The sequence below is a fragment of the Prunus dulcis genome, chromosome 3 (genome assembly GCF_902201215.1).
Source record: "Prunus dulcis chromosome 3, ALMONDv2, whole genome shotgun sequence".
Taxonomy (NCBI): Eukaryota; Viridiplantae; Streptophyta; class Magnoliopsida; order Rosales; family Rosaceae; genus Prunus; species Prunus dulcis.
Window position 1 is genome coordinate 21,905,265 of NC_047652.1, and position 25,209 is coordinate 21,930,473.

The 25,209-nt window shown below is 37.8% G+C and overlaps 4 protein-coding genes and 2 pseudogenes across 6 annotated transcripts; 1 reads left to right on the forward strand and 5 right to left on the reverse strand.

Annotated features, from left to right (window-relative positions):
* Positions 1 to 84: 84 nt before the first annotated feature.
* On the reverse strand, positions 85 to 3,923 carry LOC117621993 (annotated as a pseudogene).
* A 704-nt stretch (positions 3,924 to 4,627) lies between these two features.
* LOC117621995 (casparian strip membrane protein 1) lies at positions 4,628 to 5,385 on the reverse strand. The gene is made up of 3 exons (XM_034352507.1): positions 5,156 to 5,385; positions 4,939 to 5,062; positions 4,628 to 4,843 (listed from the first exon to the last, which is right to left on the reverse strand). Exons 1-3 carry the CDS (start codon positions 5,383 to 5,385, stop codon positions 4,628 to 4,630), a joined length of 570 nt encoding a protein of 189 aa, XP_034208398.1.
* Positions 5,386 to 6,373: 988 nt separating this feature from the next.
* Positions 6,374 to 7,956, reverse strand: LOC117621996 (annotated as a pseudogene).
* Positions 7,957 to 10,474: 2,518 nt separating this feature from the next.
* LOC117623550 (pentatricopeptide repeat-containing protein At5g15280, mitochondrial) lies at positions 10,475 to 14,616 on the reverse strand. The gene has a single exon (XM_034354568.1). The coding sequence runs from the start codon at positions 14,547 to 14,549 to the stop codon at positions 10,728 to 10,730; it is 3,822 nt and encodes a 1,273-aa protein (XP_034210459.1). The 5' UTR covers positions 14,550 to 14,616; the 3' UTR covers positions 10,475 to 10,727.
* Positions 14,617 to 15,264: 648 nt separating this feature from the next.
* Positions 15,265 to 15,426, forward strand: LOC117621997. Its single transcript, XM_034352508.1, has one exon. The coding sequence runs from the start codon at positions 15,265 to 15,267 to the stop codon at positions 15,424 to 15,426; it is 162 nt and encodes a 53-aa protein (XP_034208399.1).
* Positions 15,427 to 18,793: 3,367 nt separating this feature from the next.
* On the reverse strand, positions 18,794 to 23,559 carry LOC117621327 (KH domain-containing protein HEN4). Of its 3 annotated transcripts, none has more exons than XM_034351738.1 (9): positions 23,433 to 23,559; positions 22,706 to 23,300; positions 21,816 to 22,241; positions 21,454 to 21,711; positions 21,051 to 21,317; positions 20,793 to 20,860; positions 20,345 to 20,415; positions 19,213 to 20,188; positions 18,794 to 19,114 (listed from the first exon to the last, which is right to left on the reverse strand). In XM_034351738.1, the coding sequence occupies exons 2-7, from the start codon at positions 23,291 to 23,293 to the stop codon at positions 20,367 to 20,369; spliced, it is 1,656 nt and encodes a 551-aa protein (XP_034207629.1). In that variant the 5' UTR covers positions 23,294 to 23,300; positions 23,433 to 23,559; the 3' UTR covers positions 18,794 to 19,114; positions 19,213 to 20,188; positions 20,345 to 20,366. The 3 variants fall into 3 exon arrangements, with proteins under 3 accessions (XP_034207629.1, XP_034207630.1, XP_034207632.1); XM_034351739.1 differs by having other exon boundaries at positions 20,345 to 20,490; XM_034351741.1 differs by lacking the exon at positions 20,345 to 20,415.
* Positions 23,560 to 25,209: the final 1,650 nt, after the last annotated feature.

A 25,209-nucleotide genomic window follows, 5' to 3' on the forward strand; every position in this document is an offset into this window, starting at 1 on the left:
TACGAAGGTAATCTCCCATTTATACCCAATAAAATGGTGGACAGTGTTTGCATTGTAGCAGATCGAACTAGTTACAGTAAATAGAATTGAGATACAATAATTGGGCAAGGAAATGAAATGAAATACATAATACGGCATACGTTTCATGTCAAATAAAGAAAAAAGAAACATTCTAGCTGACACACGATGGATTCAATCTGTCACTTACAATACACACGAACTGACAAACTGATGCACAAATCAACACACATATATATATATATATATATATATATATATATGTGCATCGTTGAGAATGTATGAGACTGACACTCAACGTCGAGAGAGGGCCACAGCTGAGAGCAAGACTAGGAGTATAAAAACAACAACTCCTATAAAAGATAAAATTAAAGAGCCAGAGATGCGCTCGCAGGAGTTGAATTGTTGGCAGATTGCAAACCAATTTGCCTTGACATTACCCTTGTCAGCTAAGTATACAATAGCTGCTGCTGCAGAGGCACCATACCGTCAGAAGAGCCAGCATTGTCTACACAACGCAACCGTATAAATTCACTTCTATAAGACAAGAGCAAGCATAATGGATAGCATGATGTTGCAAAAAAAAATAAATAACAACCCTAATTAGGTATTACCGTGTCGAAGAAGATCAAGATAATTCAGCTTCTTTTGGCGTTTCTTCGTACGATATGGCAACCACGGAAAATCTGTTCTTATAAGAAGCACAAGTTTATTAGTTCATGTAGCAGAAGAGATATTCATAAACACAGAAAACTTGATGTTCAGGAACACATACGTGAACGTTGGAAGATCATCATTCCATGCTGTCATGTAAAAGGTACAGCCATTTATAATTTACAACAATTGACGCTTTACTTTCGTCATTCTTCTTCTATGGCAAAATCAGTTGCATAAACTTGTTTTGTGTACGATCCGGCAAGGAATAAATTTTTTACAGGTCTCTTCTGATCAGGTCTAAACGGATCTTTTCCATGTGCCTCCCGATAAAGAGATTGCCAAATTTTGACAACAGATGACCAAGTGACTTCTAAACCTTGGGATGATGTGAATAAAGCCAAAACCTTGAATTTCAAATTTCAAAGTTCAGAATTTGTTTTTTTTATTTATCGATTTCTACCAACTGCAGATGAACTTGTTTAATGTATGAAACACCCTTAATAAGCTAATTACCTGTTTCGTCACTCTTGCTATAATTTCTTCATTTGGTAAAGGAATGTGAGGATCAACTAGTGTCAAAACGCATCTGCAAGACGAAGAAGCATCTCAAAATCATAAAAGTGCAAATATTTCTGATATACAAAAATGGGCAAAGGATCATTAATCTCACATTAGAATACATTTTGACACACTGAGATGCAAAATGAATCATAAATTTTGGTTTGAAAATTTCAAAATAAAGAGGATGTCTGGTTATTTTATATGTAATCTCTACTTGTAAAACCTAAGATTGAAAAATGTGATAACAATAATGCACATATTTTCCATAATGGGGGAGTGAACCTTGTCCCTCAATGTAGTAATCTTCCGGATAAGTAAGTGCTAGGCCGGCAAAGCAAGAGAAATCTGCATCAGGAGTATAAAGACGATTATCTAATCCCAAAGCTTGTTTCAATTGCCTATCAAACACAAGTATCCTTGTCCATTAGTCTTGTAATTAACAACTAAGATTTTAAAAGTTACAACAATTGTGTGAAAAATAATAAATAATTATAATTCAATTATGAACATGGAGAAAATAAACTGCAGAACATTACCGGATTCAACTAAAAATTCAGAGAATGCAACTCCCCCACCCCCACCAAAAAGAAAAAATAAAACGCAATCAGACAACTTTCACAGGTACACATTTGAATGGAGACTAAAATAAAGGAAAACGAAAGCTTTCATTCTTACACTATCCAAATTCCGTACATCCCTCAATGCTCCATCTGGATCAACCAGAGCCCTCACAACTGGACTTAATGCAAGAGCCACTGCATTTCTTGCTTTATCATAAGTCTGCATTTGAACAGTATTATACAGGAAACCATTAACAGAAATTTAATTGAGCAATAAGCTCCATTACAATTTGGTTCACTTCAAGAAGCTCTCTAAATGATAAAGGAAGATAAGACATGACAATGCTTGCAGTAAAACCAGTAGCAGTGGCTCCAATTGGGACAACCTACCTTAATATGATTTGTAGACAAAAATGCAAGAATCCCATGTATTGGTGGAACTGAAAATCAAATTCTGTGATGGAAAATTAAGTTATAGATAAGGTGCATTGGATACGAATAATTCATAAATGAATTGTGACATAATGGAGCATGGCTAGATGAGGAAAGATTTATGAACAAATAAGATCAAGCACTGAGACATACCACCAATGTTACCCCCTTTGTTACAAAAGTATGAGTATGATCCTTGACAAGTAGATTTTCGTCTGCGCCCACCTGTTTAAGTGGAGATCCAAGAATAAAAAATATCAGATATCACACAAACATTGTTAAAGAATAATAAAGATGTTTATAAGGATTTTTCCCAGAATATCAGGATCACCCAAATGTCATAGCAGTTCAACCAAGCGATAATTGTTCACCTTTTTCATTAATCGGAAAAGATTACTGTAGCAACCAAAGAAAACATGGGGTCCCATTTCAATGTGGTTTCAACGTTTATCAACAAAGGTGCCCACTTTTCCACCAATGAAAGGCCTTGACTCATATATATCCACCTGCAGAATTTATATAGAACACATGTAACTAATTTCTTAGAAATATACAACCTAACTGAAATAAACGTTTCAGCCAAAGTCCCCAATTTCAAAATTTTAAATCATATACAATTCAGAAAAAATTGTGAGCAGTCAGAGGACTAGAACATAAATTGGACCAACCTCGTGGCCTTGATCCAAAAGCTCAAATGCTGTTGCCATGCCTGCAAGCCCAGCTCCAATTGCTTGGGACCTCGGTAGTGTTCAGGTTCAGGTGGAAACAACCCTTTTGGAGCTGGCAGAGTAAACATTCATCTCAGAATACTAACTTAAGAGTGCTCCCAGCACCAGTTTCCTCAAATTCATCATAATCCACCAAAAGTAGGTAAGAAAATCCAGAAATCAAAAGAGACTGAATAGCAATAAAAACAGAGATAATTGTCAAATTGAAGCTAAAAAAGATGGGAACTTTACCATTTACACTCATGTCAGAAACATTAGTGTCCACTGTCCAGCGAAGACCGAACGCAGATGGAGGAGGACGTCTGATGTATTTCAAAAGTATAGCCGGGCGGCTATTCCCTTAGAATATTCTAATATATTTAACGAGTATCGCCGGACGGCTATACTATTTAAATATTCAAATATATTTGACGGGGCTACACTCTTATAATATTCTAATATATTTTACGAGTAGGGCCGCACGGCTATACTATTTAACTATTCGATTATATTTAACACGTACAGCCGGATATACTTTTAGAATATTCTAATATATTTTAGGGAGACTTTGGAAAATCTCAAAGGAGAGAGACATTTTTTAAAAGAAATCAAAATGAACAAAATTGCCCTTATTTATTTATGGATTTATTAAGGAATCCTTTACATTTATATGTCTTTTATTTGAAAGTCGAGAGGTTTTTCTGTCTTTTTTGAAAAAGCTTTGGCTTTTTACAAAAGTGAAAATTTTTTTATAGCTAAAACCTAAATTTACTTATATTTTAAGAGTATAGCCGTGCGGCTATACTGTTTAAATATTAGAATATATTTAACGAGTATAGCTGCGCGGCTATACTATTTAAATATTCTAACATATTTAACGAGTATAGCCGCGTGGTTATACGTTTAGAATATTCTAATATGTTTCAAGCGTACAGTCGGGCGGCTATACTATTAAAATATTCTAACATACTTTTAAACAGTGTATCATTTTTAGGAATATTTGCGTTGCGCTATAAATGTTTTGCGTGACATTTTTGTCAAATTATTTTAGGGTTTAGGGCTAAAATACAACTTTCTATAAATTAGATTAATTTAGTCTATTTTAGACTATTGCTAATAATAAATTGGTCAGGAATTTGGGCTTAAAGCCTGGCTGTAGCTTAATTTGAAGCAGATAAGTCTCAGATCAGATTGGTGAGGCAGTGCTCTCATGTCATTATTATATATGTCTCTTGAATGGTTAAAACATTGAAAGTTGCCAAAGTTCTTGTCTGATTTATAAATGAGTTTGAACCCTTTGTTGGCTACCATTTTTCATTTGTTTCAATTCGTTTTTGATTTCGAAAAGAAGAAGCTGTATATTTATTATAGTAGCTAGAGGGACATGAAGGATTAAGTGCAACATTTCATGAAAGTACTCCTTTTGTATGCAATAAAATGATGGACAGTGTTTGCTTTGTGGCAGATCGAACTAGTTACAGCAAATAGAATTGACAGTCAAATTGAGATACAATAATAGAGAAAGGAAAGGAAATGAAATACATTAAAACGACATACGTTTCAATCTGTCCCTTGCAAATACACACAGAACTGACATACTGATGCACTATAATCAACACACACAGATATATATATATATATATATATATATATATATGCTTGTGCATCGTTAAGAATGTATGAGACTGACACTCAGCGTCGAGAGAGGGCTGCAGCTGAGAGCAAGATTAAGAGTATAAAAACAACAACTCCTACAAAAGATCCAATTAAGGAGCCAGAGATGCGCTCGCAGAAGGAGTTGAATTGCTGGCAGATGGCAAACCAATTTGCCTTGGCATTTCCCTTGTGTGCCAAGTATACAATAGCTGCTGCTGCAGAGGCACCTGCTGTCAGAAGAGCCAACATTGCCTACACAACACAATCGTATAAGACAACAGGAAGCATAATGGATAGCGTGATGTTATGGTTGGAAAAAAAAAAAAAAAATCTTAATTAGGTATTACCGTATCGAAGAAGATCAAGATAATTCTGCTCCTTTTGGCGTTGCTTCGTATGATGTGGAAGATGGAAAGGGCTAGAGAAAACACCAGATATCCACACACGACGGAATTGGCAACCACGAAAAACCTGTTCTTAAAAGAAGCATAAGTTTATTAGTTTATATATGTAGCAGAAAAGATATTCATGTACACAGAAAACTTTATGTTCAGGAACACATACGTGAATGTTGGAAGATCATCGTACTCGGCCCTGAACTGAAGGAACTGAGTGAAGAAGGGAAGCCTTTCCCTAGTGGTTCCCATGGCTATTGCACTTACCAAGGTACCAAGAAAAGCGATGATCCTGAGAATGAAGTCTAGAATGGATGCCCCTCTGTTCACCCCTCCAATTTTTGGGGTGCTTGAAGTGCTTTTGGACTCACCAAGCTCAATAGCTCCTGCTGCCTTCATGTTTCACTGTAAATTAAATTTGGTGACTGGTTAAACTCTGGTGTTTGAGAGATGGGCTTTGAAACTTTGAGCTGGGAAGCTAATTGTGCATGGAATAGCAGAGTCCAAAGGGTGTTTATATGCATGCAGAAAAGCTAGCACAGGGTGGCATTTTAGTAGCTTTTTGGTAGTCTTCATTGACTTAAAAAAAACCCATCAACTCTACGTTTGCATCAGGACCTTATAACTTGAAAAACATCTTGTCAGACGAAAAATTCATATAAAAAGAAAAAGCTTATTCCTGCCAGGAGTTTGGGTGGACTTAACACATGAATTGTGATGTGTAAAGACTAACTACTCGTACTTGCTCTATTATTCAAATATTTTAGACCACTTATAAGGTCACCACCACTTTCCAACCGCACCAAATTTGAACCCGAATTGGCAAAGTTACAAATTGGAAATCTATGGCATATATGATATATCCCTGGTGAGCAGAGAGAAAATGGGGGAGATTGTGAAATATATGAATAATGGGGGCAGTTAGACATCTGGGGGGTGCAAAGGGAAACTGAGTTGGTCAATGATATGAGGAAAAAAAGATCCACATATTACTTCACTTGTATAATATCAGTAAAAACCCTAAATCTAAAAAAATGCAAATCAGGCACAAATTAAGGGATCATTGCTCCTAGAAATCCTGGACTAAAATAACTCGAGTCTCCAAGATTAGTAGTTATTTTTATCCTTTTTTTTTTTACAACCATGGCATAAGATTTATCATCATATCTAGGTATTTCGATCTAGAATGATCTTGATTCTTTTCCATTAGCACTTTTCCAAATTCCCCACCAGGTTGTTTAACAATGTTGTCTGCGTTGGTTTTGTTACTGAAGAGTTGGTAAGCTTTTCTTATTTATATTATCCTTTAGCCACCGAAAGCTGTGCCTGTTGCTGGAAATTAAAACCAGCTCTTGCTTATCTTTCTACTCCACCCATTAATTAGTGCTCATATATATGACCTGAAAATATCAAAATTCCAAACACAGCTTGCAGTGTTGTAAAAAATATCTAAATCTCCCGTATCTGTGCAAGCAGACCAAAGACTCAACATCAGGCTTTTCTCCCAGACTCATCTCCTTAAACATCTGAAATGCCTGCTCATTCGACCCGCAAAGTACATAAACTGCAATCGTTGCATTCCAAGTCACCACATCTCTTTTCGTAACCTCATCAAAGAGCTTCCTTGCACTCTCCATCTCCCCTTGCTTTGCATACCCAACCCTGTAATCATCACATTAATTCCATGAACCAGATCTTTAAAAGGCATTTGGTCGAAAAGTCGCCTGGCCACATCCAACTTCCCTCTTCTTGCATATCCTGCAGTCAAAGCTGACCATGGCACAACATCCCTCTTCTCCGAAGCATCGAAAAGTGAGCTTGCAATCTTCAAATCCCCATAATTAGCATGAAAATAAAAAGGGTGTTTCTAACAAACATATTCGATTCAAATCCGAACCTTACAACCTTCCCATGACTCCCCATACCCATCTTAAGTTCTTAACCCAAGAAAGCTTAGTGCAGACCTTGAGTATAAACGAGAAAGTGAAGCTATCTTTCCTTGAATGCCGATTTTCCATCTGGGTATACAGTACGATTGCATTTAATGAGTTCTGGCTCTGAGCTGAGCCTATGATCATGGTGAAGGTGTCTGGTCAGCAACATGAACGAACAGTTTGCCTGAAATAGCCATATCACTGGCGAAGATGAGTTCTCTTATAGAAGAATAATCTGAATTGAAGCCATTGACGACAATGGAAGCGTGGACTTGCTTGAGAGCTCCAAGGTTGGTACATTGTTCCAGAGGCTTGACCGTTGGTGACGGTTGGCGATCCTGTCGTTTGGCCTCTTTCTGATCGTCACACGTTGCCCCTCTTTTAATTGTTCGTTTCATGCCTTCATCTCCTATTGGTGGGAGCCCAAACTAAAATTCAAAGCAGAAACTATATATCATATTTGGGCTACGGTTGGGCTTTGAGCCCAAATTCCTGACGAATCTGGATTAAATTACTCTAATTTACGGAAAAGAGGACTTAAACTTGAGTGCAAAGTAGTAAATACTCTTTCTTGACCAACTAACTCAACTCACATCAAGCTACAAATTTTTAGGTCGCCTTTTTCTTTCCACTGTTTATGCTTTATTATAAGATGGGAAAAAGTCGATTAATTATTTCTAATTTGGCACCAATGCAAAGCAATATACAAGGCTATAAAAAGGCCACAGGTATTCCAAATACAAAAGAATTCTTTCTCCTGTTGAACTGGGGTAATTAAAAAGTAGAAAATTTGGCATAATTCCAATTATGATGAGAGATATTCGGTGTAATTTACGTAGAAATTGTTGTGAATCTAAGTCCTATGGATTTGTAAAACCGGTAATAAATTATTGATTTGTAGGACATTAATTATCATATTTAATTTGAATTTAAGTGCAAATTTATTTATTAAAATTTGAAAATTTCCCAAGGTGTTACCACCTCAAAATTTATAATAAGAGTTCATGAAAACTTCATACCTTAACAATAGTGCCATATCCTGTAAATTCTTAAAAAATTATGGACATATTAATTGCTTAATTGGTGAGAATGGACTGTAATTGAAAAGTGAGAGTCCATACCCAAGTGGGTTTGGTTTGGTGGAAAATTGAACGGGCTAGGCCGCACATGTTGGGCGAATGTGATCGGACTACCAAATGAGGTTTCGAGTTCGATTCTCTGTACGTGTAACGAACCTCTTAGAGAGAGCTTTCCCTTAACCCGTGTCCGGCTTGGAGAGGTAACACTCCTGCCACCTTTTTTGTAATTAAAAAAGGAAAAAAAAAAAAAAAAAGGGAGAGTCCATTATATGTTAATGAAAATGGGTCTATATCTGAGAGGCCCAATTAAAAACCCTATATGCATGTGTATATCGATTTGTGTTCTTTTACTGAAGGTGAGTTTTGTGAGACGCCATGAGAGTTGGTAATATCAAAGGAAGGTATGGTAGAAAGTCATCCCTTGCAGCAATACTGAACCATCATCATACTTCTTTGAATCCGATATTCGATGATCTCCCGGATGTTGTACTGGTGGAGATTCTTTGTCGACTCCGTTGCTATAAGTTGGTTTATCAATGCAAGTGCGTGTCAAAGCGTTGGTGCACTCTCATAACGGATCCGTATTTCATTGGCCGGTTTGTATCTCTACAAAGAGAATATCATCATCAGCAAACACCAATCATTCTAATAAACAAAAAGGGAGATTTGCTCAATAGAATGTCCGATCCCCTGAAGCCTTTTTTCAGAAGATTCAAGAAGTTTCATGGCTCTTTGATCCAACAAGAGCCAGAGGTGGCAGGTACATGTAATGACTTACTTTTGTGTTACACAGGCAAGTATTATGAACGTAATTACTACATCTGCAATCCATACACCCAACAATGGATTGCTCTTCCGGCCGCACCTCCGTGTCACGAACAGACAGTACCTTTGCCAGAGGGGTTTATGTGCGATCTTCCCTTGTATAATAAGTATACAAATGATGATGACCCGAAAAGGCATAATAGTAATAATATTGCAGAGCTTAATACCAATTACAGGTGCAAGGTTGTGAGATTAATTTGTCCCTGTTATGGGAAAAAATACAGCAAATTCAAAGTGCAGATCTTCTCCTCAGAGACTGGTCAATGGAGAGAGACAATTGTGTCATCCCCAGAAAATATTATGCTCGGTACTGTCAAATTTCATATTTGCTTTGCTAATGCTTACAACAGAATGTTGTATTGGATGGGTGGTGTGCACTTTCTCCTGGAGTTGGATCCCTTCATAATCAACAATGGTGATTATAAATGTCGTCTCATTAATCTGAGGGATCATCATTTTGACGGCAACATAATACTTTCTTGCCTGGGTGTGTATGGAGGGCGTCTCAAGATGTTTGACTTTGAATTGACTACCAATACTTTTTTAGTTTGGGACGTGAATGTGACTAAAGAAGAGTATCATGGAGGATTTGAAAAGGTGTGCTTGGAGAACATGACAAATTATATACTGGAGGAAGACATGGTTCGGAAGAGAGGAGACGTTCTAGCTTCTGAATGTATGGCTTTGGACCCAAACAATGAGGAAATTATCTATCTAGTTATAGATTATGAGATTGTCATGTTCAACATTCGTACAAGAATCCACTCGAAACTGGATAAAAAGTATACTACTGATTATGGTTTGAACTGCGGGTTCTTCCAAGTTGTGGTACCATGGTGGCCGACACCCGTTCCTAAACTACCACAAGAAGCTCATGCTCATGCTCAGTCCACTAAAAACCAAAGCAAATGGGAGGAAGAAATGGGGAAGGTCATGTAGTCGGCGCCAAGCCACAACTGCAGTCGTCAACGAGAGTTGTGGAGGAGCTGCGCCTGATGAGGAGGATGTTAAGTTGCATTTAGCCAAAAAGTCGAGGACACATTGTTAGTGCTTGTTTACATTACTAATAAGTTGATGATATCTTGTTTGGTACAAACACAATATTGGCTTGGTTTGTTTGTTTATAAATTGAAACTGGTAGTTTCACCTTCAATTCTTTTTACATTAACTCAGTTCTGTTTGCTTAATTTGTTCCAAAGTGCATTCGCTCTATGTTAAAATCAATCCCTATTTAGTTTGCGCACATGATAGGATAGACTAAATTAGGCAAGTATGTATGGCATCTCTCTCACATCAACCAAAAGATGTGCTTGATGCCAGAAATTAAATCAGCTCTTGCTTATCTTTCTACTCCACCCTTTTATTAGTGCTTATATATAGCTTTTGAGGCAAATTCACATTTTGGTACAGTAAACAAAAGCAGATGAGGATATTTCTCTCTCGGGCCTTTTCTTCATTGTTCAAAGGCTTTTTTGAAGCTCGAGCATCAGCTACAAAGTACAACCCAAAGGCAAAAAGAACAGCTTTTGAGTTTTGTTGAGAATTTGGGTTGAACCCCTTGCCATATTCTTACAATCCTCCCTTTATAACCATGCGAAATATTAGAACTATGATAAGAGACCTAATCTTCTGATAAAGAAAATGTCTTTTACCAGAAACCATCATTGCATTTATAGCTGGGTAAACATTTACAGGTATGTACAAGTCTTTTTAGATTCGACAAACTCACTCTTAGATGCTGCGCTACCTTATAAGAGACTTGAGATTCCATTTTAGACTAAGTTATAAACCATCAAAGCATCTAAAGATGGTGGCTAACTAAAATCACAAGCCACTTAGTGGATAAAAACATCAACAACTAACCACGAGTCGGTAGAGAAAGAATGAATGAATGATTACTGTGTTAACCCAGTTTTGTCTTCGAATCCTTTTGCCGAGAAAATCCACTTGAAGAAAGAAGCCTTGCCAGGAAACCCTGGCTGCTGTTGGCATTGTCCTTGTCACTAGAATTGCTTAGATTGCTTATGAGAGACCAGTGTGTCTCAAAGTCTGGCTCAAAACCACTCTGTTGCATTGCTTGCATGAGCTCTGATGTCTTCCTGAGATTCTTTTCTAAGCGATACCTATTAATTACAGAAGAATATATCTCCCTGCTCACTGTTTCACCTATGCAAACCATTGAAAGCAAAAGCCTTTCTGCTTCTGCAGTTTGTCCATCTTGGCATAGATTGTGGACAAGAATTTCCCATGTGTTGATGCTTGGCTTGAGATTTCTATCCAGCATCTCAGTATGAAAATCCATAGCTTGGTCCAGTTGATTAACTGCACAGCAAGAGCTTGTGACAGAGTCATAACTAGTAGCGTCTGGAAGATTTCCTTTCTTCAACATTATGTTTAGAAGATCAACTGCCTTGCTCAGTCGTCCACACGAGCAAAAACGTTTAATTAGATTATCATAGTTGATATTCTCAGGAATTAGGCATTTCTCTACCATCCTGTCCAGAAACTTTTCTGCTTCTTGAAGCTTACCATGAGAAAGAAGGTCCTCAACAATGGCATTTTGAATGATTGAATCATGAACCCAGCCTCTTGATTCCATTTCTCGACTCAACTCCAAGGCTTTCTCGAGCTCCCCAATCCCACACAGGCTGGTCATAACTATTCTTAAGTTGCGGTTGCTTGGCCTAAATTCCTTAGAGATCATAGTAGACAGAATTTCCACAGCACTTGACACATCTTTACACCGAGAAAACCCATATACTAGAAAATTATACGTTACTTCATTCAGTAGCAATTTCTTCTCTTGCAAATGATCTAACACGTTATTCACAATCAAAGTATTCCCAGTTTGGAAAAGATAGAAAATCAGAATATTGTAAATGGTGAGATCGCGAGGCTCACTTTGTCCATGCATGAGCTCCTTCAGATTCACTGCATAAAGAACCCTACCTTCCACACACATCAAACACACCAAATTGCGGAAAGTTGCAAGTGAAATGCTGAAGTTTTTCCTTATCATGACACCAAGTAGCTCCCTCACTTTCTTTAAGTTGTTAACCTTGCAATGACCCTGAACCAAAATATTGTAAGTTTCAGTATCAGGAAGTATCCCCTTTAACAACATATTCCGTAATATAGTGGTTGCCTCTCCAACCTTCCCTGCCATACAACAGCCTTCAATTAATGCACGATCAATGGAAAGTGAAGACAAAGGCTTTTCTCTTAGACCAATCTCTTTCAAATAAATGGCCTTTTCATATCTACCAGCCCTACACAAACGAGAAATTAATAGGACAGAATCGTCCAACCATGGTACCAAATTTCTAGCCAGCATATTTTCTAGTATCGCAAATGCTAAAGGAAAAGTTTTCTCCTTACACAATCCTCTTATAAGATAGCTATAAGCCACATGATCCAGGATGCCACCGTGCTGTTCAAGTTCTTCCAACAATATGTGCCCAATTCTTGTAAAGCCTGTAACAGAAAGCTTTTCAAGGAACATATGGCATATATCTAACCGTAGGTGAGGCAAGGATATCAGCATGCTTTCAATAAGCTGTAGTGCTTCCCGTAGCATCTCTTTCTTGCAAAGACATTCCATTAACGCTTTACAATCTTCCAACCCGGGTAACCATCTGTTCTGTTGAGCATTATTCCAACAAGCATGCAGCTCCTTCAAATTTCCTCTCTTGCACAAACCTTTAATTACAGCAGTGTATGTCTCATTCTTGATTTTCAAATGCCTTCGGAACATTCCATCCAATATTATCCTTCCATCACATATCAACCCTTTCTTCATGTATGCTTGTACTAGCAAATTTAAAGTTTCTTGGTCTAACTGATCTACTAATTGAGACTTTTTATGCACAACTGCGGTGATACCCTTAATATGTGAAGGGGATGCAGAGAACCCTTTCATTAAGGCAGAGAAGGTAGAAGATGACAAGTCTTGCCCCCACCGAACCATTTCATCTACCAACATCAATGCACCCTTCAAATTTCCAAGAGTGCATTCTTTCATCATAAGTGAGTTATAATCAGGTACCATGCAATCTTCTAGGATCCAAGTGACTCTCTTCTCATACTCATCCAGGTCTGTATCCAAATAAAGTCCATTCCCAAGATTATCATAAAACTCAGTTGAAGAAAACCCCAAATCATTGTCTCTCTTCAACCTCACAGACAATGGATTGAAACCCAAAATTATAAATGCTTTGGATAGTGAATCCTCTGTGGTAGAGTTTTGAATTAATCCACGGCTTGCCATGTCAAACACTATCCTTTTTGCTTCATCAAATTGTCTAGCTTTACAATAGCCTGCTAAGAGAATTCTGAACGTAGATAAATCAGGTATTGTCCCCCTATCCACCATCTCATCAAAGATTTCCTGGGCATGCTTCCACATATCCCCCATAAAGACAGCACTGATAAGAGCATTATAGGTACAGTTATGGGGCTTTAGTTGTCTTGACAACATCTGTGCCAGGTAAATGAAGGCATTTTTTAGTTTTCGTTCACGACAACTCCAGCCAATCATGATACCAAAGGTTATCTCATCAGGATTGAAGCCTAAATGTTCCAATTCTCGCAAAAACAGCTCTGCCTTTCCTGTTCCAAAATTGCTACATTGAGAATGCATAATCCTATTCCCAGCCAGAACATCAGGTGAACACTTGATTTCAGCATAGAAACTCAGCAAATCATCAAAGTCCTTCTTCTCACAATAACCATAAGCAATTTCATATAGAACTAAGTTCCTAGGCTTGAGTTCAAAAGCCATAGCCTTCTTGACGAGATTTCTTGCTTCCAGAAGCCTTCCATCCTTGCAAAGGAGTCCAATGACATCCTCAATTGTGGCCTTCTTCACACGTCTCAAATCAATACCCATTTCTGTCATATCCCAACAAACTCGAAAAGCCAAATGGGTCTTCTTCATTTTAACCAAATGATCAAGAAGGGCATCATAACACGATAATGAAGGGAGTAAACGGCGCCTCATTCGATCATACATAGAAATTGCCATTTCTGATTCACCAGCATCAACACACCCTTTAATCAAATTACTGAAAACTTCATGACTATCCAATAAAATTCCTTGGCTTTCCATTGTGGAAAGCAAGAACTCAACTTCTCTAAGCAACCCCACTCGGACAAGCATCGAGGCCATGACCTCGAATGACTGAGAGAGATGCTTAAAACCCTTACTTTGTCCATTAACCCGTTTGAAAATTTCCCACAAAGACTCAACCTTGCTAGCTTCAAATCCAACTTTCCCACACTGAAATTGAAAACCGAGTAATAATCCAAGCACATCTTCAGGTTTCACCTCCGAAACCCGCCTAAGTCTACGCGTGTATTCAGGTACTACATCCGAAATCTCCAAAAGAAGGTCTTTTAGAGACGCGTTAGCAAAGCCTTTGCCTTTATTCTTCTCAGAAAAGTGGGAACATCTAGAAATGACAGATTGGGCAATACCAGAGCAACAAATAGAAGATAAATCTATCTGGGTATTGTTATTTGGGGTCGTTGAAAACGAGGGGAATGAAGGGTATGCGAGACAAGTGGTGGTTGAGAACTGGTATTTAGCGTTGAAAAGTGAGAACAGAGAGTAAAGAGAACGAACCTGTTTGATATAGGGCTTGTGAGGTGAGAAAACATATAAAACTTGGAGCATTCCATTGCAGAAAGCTATGGTGGAGGAGGTGGTGGTGGTGCTCCGTCTCATCTATGTAAGGCCTACATATAGTTATGTGCTTTGGCTATTGGAGCTCTCAGCACTCGGCAGAGTTTGAGGTTGGTGTCTGACGGACTGGTGTCCCTCAGTCTCTGGAGGGAGCTAAAGAACGACAGCAGATAACGTCGTTTCGCTTCTAATAACGACCTTCCCCAACCCAAACCCAACAAAGGGCACTATTTGTATGTTGGGCTTTTCGATCATCTGCAACAGATTGGGCCTATCATTTTTGTAAGGCCTGCATGCATTGTAGGTGCTTTGGGCCATGGCGGTTCTCAGCAGAACTCAGAACGGCACCAGACGAAGTCGTTTTGCATTTAACCGAAAACCAAATAACCTTGTTTTGTAACAAGACACTTGTAGTTCAAGTGGTTAATATTAGACCCATGCTTGATGTGCTGTGTTTGAATCCCGTCCCAAAATATCGCTTTTATCTAAGAAAAAAAAGTCTTTAAGTGTAATTAAATCGCCATCTAATCTAAGTGATTAATTATCCATGATCCCACCTAAGGGGTTGACTTGGAGCACTCTTTGAGGACACCAAAGGGGCATTGCCCTTGTGATGCGAGACAAAAATAGTTGACCTTGAATTGGCTTAAGCTCCAAACACAGACAGATAGTTGTCCTGTCTGGTGCTCTCATCTCATCATCCACCAAAATCCTCAAATATCATCAGCATTGAAGTTTTCCTCTTTCACAAAGAAAAATGAATCGGAACTTGAGTGCGTTTGTGATTGGAATGGTGGGTGCAGCAATGACCTTGTTTGCTTATTCTCAGACTCTGGTGTCTCCAAATCAGTCCATCGCAATCGGCCTCCTTGTTCTCATGTTTGGTTTGCTGATCAAGGAAGGTTTTATATCTCTGTAGCTCTCCCCTCCTCTGTTTCCTCCTCTGCTTCCCCTTTTTCGGGTTTCTAGTTGAATTATGTGATTTTGCTTGCACTTTTTCTTATGTACAACTCCTGATGGAAATGTATTTGGTTGCTTATTATGGGCGGTGTTAAGTTGTTATTGTTTCAATTCGGTAGGTAATTTTATTTGTTATTTTGTTGCCTGTATCTCGAAAATGAAGCAAATCTGAGCTGCGCATAAGAACTTTCCTTGGTGTGAAAAATGTGGGCAAGAGAGATTAAATGACTATTCTAGATATGTTGACCAAGGCAGAAACAATGTTTTGCGTGTTGCCTTAGAAATCAGCCAAGCTTTTAAGCCTATGAGTGAAAAACTCTCATGCAACAGGGATAATACTTTTTGTTATTTCCATTATAAGTAAGTTTTTTTTCCACATAAGTATGCGAATGCGATAAGTGACCTTGGCGCCCAGTTTTTTTTCCACATAAGTATGCGAATGCGATAAGTGACCTTGGCGCCCCACTTTATTGAATTCTGTTAAATGTAAAGAAAAATTGTTACATTTAAGTCTGGTCCCCTTGCTAAATATTTCTCAAAATTGTATTTCAATATGAACATAGTAGTACAATCATATTACATTTCTGAAAGAAAACTGCTCATGTCAATCTAATAGTGTTATTGGTAATAGTTTTACCCAAGCAGCCAAAAACATGTACGTAAATAAACTTGATATTTTACGTTTAGCCTTCCAAATACAAAGTCCTGACTCTGCCCCCCGATCACCAACCATTTGTGGTACCATTTTGGACCAAATTTCGGAGAAACAAACTTATGTGGGTTCCCCTGCCTCTCACAATAATGAGAGTATGATAGCTACTACTGTAAGTGGGCCTCACACAAATTTTGTGAGGACAAATACACAATCTTTTGTCCAAATTTCGTAATAGGTTGATGACCGCACATTGCCTTTAATAATCCCTAGTGGCAAAGGACCCTCCCTCGAGGGTTCTGAATTCAAATCTCAACATTTGTGTATTGTGTGAGTTATTATCTTTAGAAAAATAATTTCCGTAGTTAATTCTAAATTTAATTTATCGAAATCATGTAATGAGTAAATTTGATACATATTATATAATGATATATAGCATATGTTGTGATAAAAATGAATCCAATCCCAAGTTCCCAACTACCCCAAACACCATAGTGATAAGTTAACCATAGTCAAAATGGTGCAAAGTTTGCAACTTCCATATACAAAATTGCAGGTCAGGCGTAATGTACTGTATATACAAAATATCTAGTTAGCAGACAAGGAAAGGACCGTGTGCCTTCAACTTGCCACCCCTAGTCGTGCGTCGTGATCTTTCCACGAGAAACAAGCATCAAGTTTCACGAGGCTGGCTGATTAAGCAGTTTTTGGCATCCAGCAGCTGAAACAAGTTCGAAGCTTGCAACAAATTTACCGGCGCTTTCTATCTGCAAATTATGTGATACATTAGATGAAAAAGTCTGGTCGAAAATATATGTGTGTGGATAAAGAAAGAAATAAGCCAGAAATAAGCCTTTAATTTTGGACTCATCACGACCACTTCTCTATTGCAATTTGCATGGCTGCAACCATCATCATAAATCTAGCATGAGAAAAGGAGGGAATAATGTAGCCAGAGACGACTTGCCGATCAACTTATTCTCACAACAACATGCATGCATTGGAGAATGACAAGCTAAGTATTGCCGGCAAGTCATCCTTGGCTGCACCACACGCCTCATTTCCACATGCAAGACTTTAGATGAAAAAACCATAACATAATTTAAAAATAAAGTCGCACAATAATATGACCAACCAATCAAATAGATCCAAATGTGTAAGAAACCAAGAAGAAAAAAAGATAGAAAAAGAAAAGTGGAGACAGGGTAGGAATTTTCCCAAAGAAGAAAGACAACATTCCCTTGTAGAAAAATGGAAACTCAACCCTCTACTTATTTCAACAAGAAAACAAGGCGTTGTCCCAAAGAGGGAAGGAAAGCTTTGGAAACAGGCAGAGAAGAAGAAGCCGATTGGACTGCAAAGCCCTCTTGGCAGTGCTTGGACGAATGAACATAGATATAGAGCCATAGAGAGAGAGAGAGAGAGAGAGAGAGAGAGAGCCTAGCTTGCTCATAAATAAATAAAGAATTTGGCAAAAGCTGTTTTCTCTTGTTTCCATAACAGTCTAAGTAAGTATTAATGATCTCAGCTTTTGTACAAAGCAGAAGCAGATCCAGAACTGTCCGATCAAAGTCCTTTATCCAATGGACAGGAATCTGTGAGGAAAATGAGTAATTTTTTAGAGGGAGTTTTTCGTGGGTGCATAAACCGAAGAGTTTGGATGTGACTTTGCATGGGTTCATAAACCAAAGAGATATTAAGCCGAAAGATACATCTCCATCACCTAATGTTCACTTTCTTGCTGCTTTTCTGAGAAGCCATTCAAGTCGTGCCATGGCTTTTGATTTGATTTGATTGCTTAAATTGAATGAATGGTATGGCATGGCTCTCTTCAGATTCAGAAGGTGTACCCTTGTCGGGTAGGAATGAGTTAGGTGAGGTGAGTTAATTTACTACATTTGGCCGCATCCCAACCAATTTGAGTTTCAGATTGTGTGGTCCCTAAACTTAGATTGTCTTTACGCCAAAATGCTTGCTATTATCTGATCTTATGCTACATGACTAGGTCCTTTTGCATTTATCATTTTTTCATGGTCGCACTACGTTTCATGTCGGCCATATGATTTTATATAGTCGATCAACCAGTTTTTAACTCTATCACAAGTAACATCCAAGCATCGCCATTTAGCACAAGTAATGTCTATGCATCCCCAACAGTGTAAGGAGTCATTTGGTTCGCAGGAAATTATTTTCTTTTTAATGTTTGATAAGTACATGCATGAGAAAATGTTTCATACCTTGCCTCGTGGGAAAATGAAGTGAAAAATGTTTCATGAGAAATCAAGGCAAAAATTACTTATATTATTTTTATGACAAAGAACCCTATTAACAACTTAAAATGTTAATTCTATCAAAAGAAATCAAAGCAAATAATCGACAGCCCCTTTCACCTCTGCAAGTTGCAAGAGTGTTCAAAAAGTTTGTGTTTGTTGGCTTGTGCCGACGTAACTGATGGGGTGAGGCTTTATCGCCTCACGTGCAGGCACTCCACTTTATAATATTTTGAAGTCTGAATTATAGTCTCATCTAAAAAATGGGTTCATATCAAAAGTGGGTAACCTGGTGGTGGGCATTTTCTTGATGCATTTCATATCAAGTACTGCCTTCAAAACCCATACTATTCTACCCCTTAAAAAGAAGAAAACATAAACATAACACAAATACATACCATCAGTAACGTGAAACTGAAGGAATTATATCAAAACTCCCTGGCCATGAAACTTGTCCATTTGGTTAAAAGGATACGAGGCCTTGGCCCCGACATATACACAACCAGCAAACCTTGGCCCCAACCTCTTCCAATCCCCACCCCAGACCAAAACAAAAGAAAAACAGAAAAAAGAAGCTGAGGCCATCCAGTGCCATGACAAACAATATGCAATAGGGAAGCATCATGCCCATCAGACTATGTACTCTCAACCAACAGAGGATATGCCTGCTTAAATTGTGTTTGCAACAACCAATGCCTGTATCATGCCAACGGCATTCATAGAACCTGCCAAATGCATTGTTGTACAAGAGAGGCTTAGAAAACTTCTAACCATAGCTAGACAGTGACACAGCTAGCACACATAACACAAGTAGTTAACCTACCACTTGAATCATTTAGTTTCAACCAAACCCACAAGTTTCAGAATAGGCCTTCAAAAGTTAAGATCTGAAGTTCCACCATCCATCAACCATACCATTCAAGAAAACTCCAAACTTACCTGAACACAAACAAACAAAACTGCCAGAAGCATAACTTCAAGGAAATTTGCACTTGAATTCTGAGTCGACCAAAAATTGCCAAAAACAGCAAAACTTGGAAGCATGGAATTTAATTAATAAAATACAACCAGGTGTCTAATAAAGCTCAAACATGAACACCACCAAGCACACAGCTTACACAGTAGTGGCTACTCTGGAAACAGATTCCTCCAAAATACTAGAATTCCCCCAAAGTGTGTTGTCACATTGAGCTTCAATCACACATCCTGCTCTATTAGCATAACATACGCATTCTGCTCACATGGTAAATAACTTTGAAATGTGTGTGTGGGTGTGTGGGTGTGTGTTTGTGTTATATGTGAATAAACAAATTCTCACTTTAATCAAAACTAATTTCAGACTGGTAGTCCTCAAGAATTTATTTTGACGCAGATAGAATTCACACACAACAGATGTTGTAAACCAAAAAGGTAATACGAATGATACAGAAGTAAAATCATAAATGCCTGCAATCAGATGATACAACAATCAGCTAGATCACAAAGTGGTTAAGTTTTCCATAATCAACAACATCTGAATTAAAACCACAAAGTAATTCAACTACATAACTGGCAAGCATAAGTAATAAACACTAGTACATTGGCAAGATTGAAGTAACATGGCTTCATATCCTAAAAGTGTATCAGGAAAAACAGCAACATGGGAAATGCTGGATATATAGGTTCTAGGGAAGCTTGGGAATTTTGGTTTCTTGGACATTTAAGTAGAAGCGTCAAGGTGGGCCATGACTATGTCATATGCTGGTTCATCTTCCGGTTTAGGCAGACAGTAGGCTGGCTTCAGGCTTCATAGAACTCAGCTGTTTTGATGGGATGGGAAAGGCAAAAAAGGGAAAACAAGAGCATCAGCATTTTATATACAGGGAGATTGGATAGGTTACGATATCAAATGACTGGCCAAGGGTAATGCCAGTTATAAACAGACAAGAAAATCTCAAAAGACAACCATAGTCTACCTGCTGGTACCATCATCAAATATTAGTAACCATAGTTTCTCCTCCGAGAAACAGGGTTCTGGCTAGATAACCTGATATCATAAGCTTCAAATCAGGATTAATGCGTTTCAAGATTGGTATTCACGGGAAAAAAAAAAGACCTGTTACTGAATTAATAAAACCAACATCAGAAGCCTCCTGCTCATATGCATAAACTAGAGCTCTTTGTAACTGAGTTTCATGAATTGTTACTACAAAGTTTCAAAATTCAAATTTTATGAATACTCAACAAGAGGTTTACACTAACATGAAGTTGTCACCTAAAATTCGGTATAAAGCCAGCTAATCGATATACACTTGTGGCAAAATAGCGAAAGAACAAGAAAATACAGATAAAAAGGGGAGGAGAGGAGTTGAAATTAAGAAGGGGCAAGCCAAGATAGAGAAGACCATAGAAGAAAAGTTTTACCCAGAACTACCACTCCGTCCGGAAGAATAAGCTCCATAGGCTCCATAAGCGCTGCCGCTACCACCAATCTACATATGGTATGAAGAAAAATTGTGAAGGAACAAATGAAGATATAGGTGGCAATATTTAAAAAAAAAAAACAAACAAAAAACAGAATATAATGAAAGATGGATCTAAGTAAAGAAGCAAACCTTCAAGCAAGTATTAATTCACCTTAATTCTTAAAAGAATGGTCTAGAAATAGCAGTAAAAAGATACCTGTGAACCACCATAACTTCCATAACTATCATTTGTTGCAAAATCACTTGAGCCACCATAGCCGGCAGAGTAAGAATGCCCACGCCCATGTCTTTTACCATCTCTACTATCATAATTTGGACCATCTGAACCATCTGTTGACACAGGAAGATAAGGCAAAACTGGCAGGAACGCAGACCCTGCACCTTCCCTGTCAAAAAGGTTTGCTCTTAATCGGGTAACTACTTGTATAAGAGCGTCCTTAGCAATATCAAGATCTCCAGAAATCTGTGGAATTAAAACACAAGATTGTCAGTATTCGTATGATATCAGCTAAATCAAGGAAAACTCTAAATGTGTTACCAAAACTAAAAATTATAAATGACACACGAAAATACGATAGTCAGGAAAATTCTGAGCACACCTGCACCATCTCATCATCTTCTGATGCGATTTTGGGCAGACTTTCCTTAGAAAGTATGCGAATATTAGCTTTGGTAATTCTCCTCATCTCAGTTACAATCGCTCCTCCTTTACCAATTAAGCAGCCAATTCGTGATGTTGGAACAAGAAGGCGGGTTGTGAATGAGATAATTCCTGAATCTCTTTCTACTTTCTCGCTGCATCTGGGTTGCAAACGCACTGCTGCTTCTACAGTTGCCGAGTATGGGTCTTCAAAGAACTGAAATAGTACATGTTAAAAACAAATAACAAATAACAAAACGATGATGTAAAATCTTCCATTGATACGACTTGAAACACAAAACAAATGGAGTGGTACTTCACCTCCTTTGCTGATACAGTAATTAAGCAATCATCTCCTTCAGATGTTGAACTATCAACTTTAATGACAGCCCCAGAATCCTGTCTGATTTGATTAATTATGACACCACCCTTCCCAATCACACCTCCAATATTAGCAGTTGGACAAACCAAGCGAATAGAAAATTCTTTTGAAGAAGCATCATCTCTTGGAGCCGAGTACAAGGAGCGTGACCAGTCTCCAACATCACCTTTATAACCTCCATAAGGACCCATCAATGGAGCTATTCCCACTATTGGTGGACCACCAGATGGACCCATGAGCGAACCACCAGAAGTGTACATAGGCACCGCAGATGTAAGCAAATGCTGAGATCGTGATGGGTTATCATGAAGGCGAGATGCTATTTGAAAAAGAGCCTTCTTAACAAGAGGAGCCTCCCCAGATATCTGAAGCCACAACCAATAACAAATTGATATGAATATGTACAACAAAGATAAACAACTCCACAGATATATACCGGACAATTGCATGTCTCCAGATCCAATAAAGCATATTAGCACGTTCCAGAAAAGTGCTGACCATTTATCAAGGGGGAAAGACCAAAGATTATACACAACCTACATACTATATAGAGCTGTCCACCAAAATGCAAATCAAGGTTCATAACTTGCCAGCATGCAAATTTGATATAATGTTAAGGGTCCAAAGAACGGAATCATGGATAACTAACATAAAAGATGGTAATATCTAGAACAAATCAGAAATGCCAAACTTGCTTTCGAAAAATGCAGAGCAGCGCTGCTCTCTTCAGCTAAAAGATGCCAAAATACTAGCAAGTAATTACCCATTACAAATGACATATACATGTACAAGCCTAACGAGGGAAAATTCAAAAGTTTAATCAATGTACCTGTACAAGCTCGTCCGAGTTCAAGGCACAAGCAGGCAAATGGTCGTCCTTAAGAATGCGAATCTGGGCACCCGTTTCACTACGAATGTTCTGAACTATCTGCCCACCTTTGCCAATAATGCAACCAATCTGATCGGACGGCACAAGAAGCCGAGCAATAACATGGTGGCTTCCACCGTCCGCGTCCTCATCGTTATGCAGGTCCTCAGCTATGACCCTCTCATGGACCCTGAACAACGCGTCCTGAGCAGGAGCAACATAAGCACCACCATCTTCAAACCCATTCGTCTCGTCGCTGGCGCTGTACACAGTAACAACTCGCTCCTCGCAACCCGGCACCGTTTCGCCGATTCTAATCTTGGACTTTGTGTCCACCCTCAGCTGCTTCACAATCTCTCCTCCTCTCCCGATTATGCTACCAATCTTCTTCACAGGGCACAAGTACCGATACACGGTGTCCTCCGCATCGATGATGAATTGCTCTCTTTCTTCACCTGGATTTCTCCTTTTGTTTCCTCCCCCTCCGTTATCGGCGTAATCCGACTGAGAATGCGAGCGCTTTCCATAACTGTTCCTCTGACCTGCCATACTTGATCTGCTTCCGAATCAATCAATCAACAACGAAATCAGTGAAAATACCTAAATCGGGAAAATGAGTACTATTGTGCGCAAACAGATATAAATCTAGGAGTAGGTGAAGGTGCAGAAGAAGAAGAAGATTGAGTACCTTTTGAATTGAGAGAGATGACGATGGGACTGCGATATTATGGTGTCTCTGCAATTTAGATTCTTGGATTTCTAGGGTTTTGACCACCCATTCTTTTGTTTTAATTTTATTGACACCCTTTCTTTTGTTTTTTGTTTTTTATTTTTTATTTTTATTTTTATTTTTTATTTTTATTTTTTTAAATCTATCTATATATAAAACAAAAGACAGAGAATAGGTCCAATTTGATCCGTTCTCACCTAAAATCAGAATCGGTATTGTTCATTCGGTTTGGTCTAATTTAATTTTCACCTACAGTGATTGAGAGAATTGAACCAATCCAAACTACTTAGGACCGGTTCAGTTTTTCAATTTTCCAGGACAGTTTTGAATTGGCCGCGAAAGACCTAAATTTGTTGACAAGATAAGAAATTTGTCAGAAAAAGTCTAACCCGACGAATATTTATCAGGAAAGATAAGCTTTTGCCATGAAAGGTCTAACCTGACGAATATTTGTATGGAAGACCTGCATGATTTGAAGAGAAACACTTTTTTATTTTTCAGAGGTACATTTGGGCACCAATTCTTCCCATAATTTTGTTACTTTTTCATGTTAGACTAAGTTCTTATAAATCCCTACATTTTTAGTTTGGGCGGTAATTCTTTCTTGTTCAAATTCTCCTTGTACCCTTGCTAATTTTTTCTTGCATCTCTTTTCGATCCTTCTTCCACTTCCATGTCTCTGTTTTGATTTTCATTTGTTATGCTTTTAAGAGAAATTTATGTTTATATTGGATTGAGTTCTTAAGGCTCCTCCATCTTTTCTTTTGGTGTACAACAATAGGGTTTTGAAGTGTTATCGTATTAATGATTGAATAACACAGTAAAAAGAAAAATTATAACAATTTAAGTCTCATCTAAAATAAAGATATGGAATATTCTCAACGACATATAAAAAGATTGAACTTTCCATTACACATAACATATCCAGGAATATAAAGTTAAATTTAAACTCCAAAATTGATGCAAAAATTATGGTTCGACAACTATTTAATAAGTCATAATTCGACGGGATAGACATTATAACTTTTTAGTTCGTCGAATTTCGTCGGGAAATATCTATCCCGACAAATATAAATTTAAGCTCCACAAAAGAATTTAGAATAATTTATTATATTTATTAAGTAATTTATTAAATTAAATAAAATATTTAAATTCTAATTATTCACTAAATAAATAACAATTAAAGTATAATTACTAATTGAAGTAATTAAATAAGCTAATAAATTACTTAATTCCAAATATTAAACTAAACAAATTAATTTTGTATAATAAAAAAATTAATAATAATTAAGTGAGCAATAATGCTATTGAAACTAGAATAACTACACTCTTTTTTTCATTTTCTGCAATTGAATCCGAACTTTTCTAATGTTTCATTGCATATGATGAAAGATATGAATAAATAACAAGAAATATCGAATCAGAGTCTTCTCGACCTAAGGTAAACGAAGAAACTTGTGACCAAATGGATGATGTTGTTGCATAACACGTTCGAATAATAAACATCGAACGTAGAATCTTCTCGGTTGAAGGTAAATGAATTGGATGTTGTTGTCGTGCTGAAGTTATTGGATGCAGATGCAACCACACCCCGTGAGATGACGAAGGAACTAGTGGTCAAATGGATGACATTGTTACAAAATACATTTGAAGAAGAAACATTGAATGTATAGTATTCTCGGTCGAAGGTAAATAAATTGGATATAGATGTCGTGTCGAAGCTATTGAATGCATA

Bases quoted from the DNA above. Each gene is read 5' to 3' on its own strand.
- LOC117621997 (XM_034352508.1), top strand. From the start codon at position 15,265: ATGAATCGGAACTTGAGTGCGTTTGTGATTGGAATGGTGGGTGCAGCA.
- LOC117623550 (XM_034354568.1), bottom strand. From the start codon at position 14,549: ATGAGACGGAGCACCACCACCACCTCCTCCACCATAGCTTTCTGCAAT.
- LOC117621995 (XM_034352507.1), bottom strand. From the start codon at position 5,385: ATGAAGGCAGCAGGAGCTATTGAGCTTGGTGAGTCCAAAAGCACTTCA. The intron at 5,063-5,155 runs GTATGTGTTCCT...TTTTAAGAACAG, and splicing joins GATGATCTTCCAACATTCAC to GTTTTTCGTGGTTGCCAATT. The intron at 4,844-4,938 runs GTAATACCTAAT...TGTGTTGTGTAG, and splicing joins TCTTGATCTTCTTCGATACG to GCAATGTTGGCTCTTCTGAC.
- LOC117621327 (XM_034351738.1), bottom strand. From the start codon at position 23,293: ATGGCAGGTCAGAGGAACAGTTATGGAAAGCGCTCGCATTCTCAGTCG. The intron at 21,318-21,453 runs GTGTGCTCAGAA...TTAATTCCACAG, and splicing joins AAGATGATGAGATGGTGCAG to ATTTCTGGAGATCTTGATAT. The intron at 20,861-21,050 runs GTATCTTTTTAC...TACCATATGTAG, and splicing joins GAAGTTATGGTGGTTCACAG to ATTGGTGGTAGCGGCAGCGC.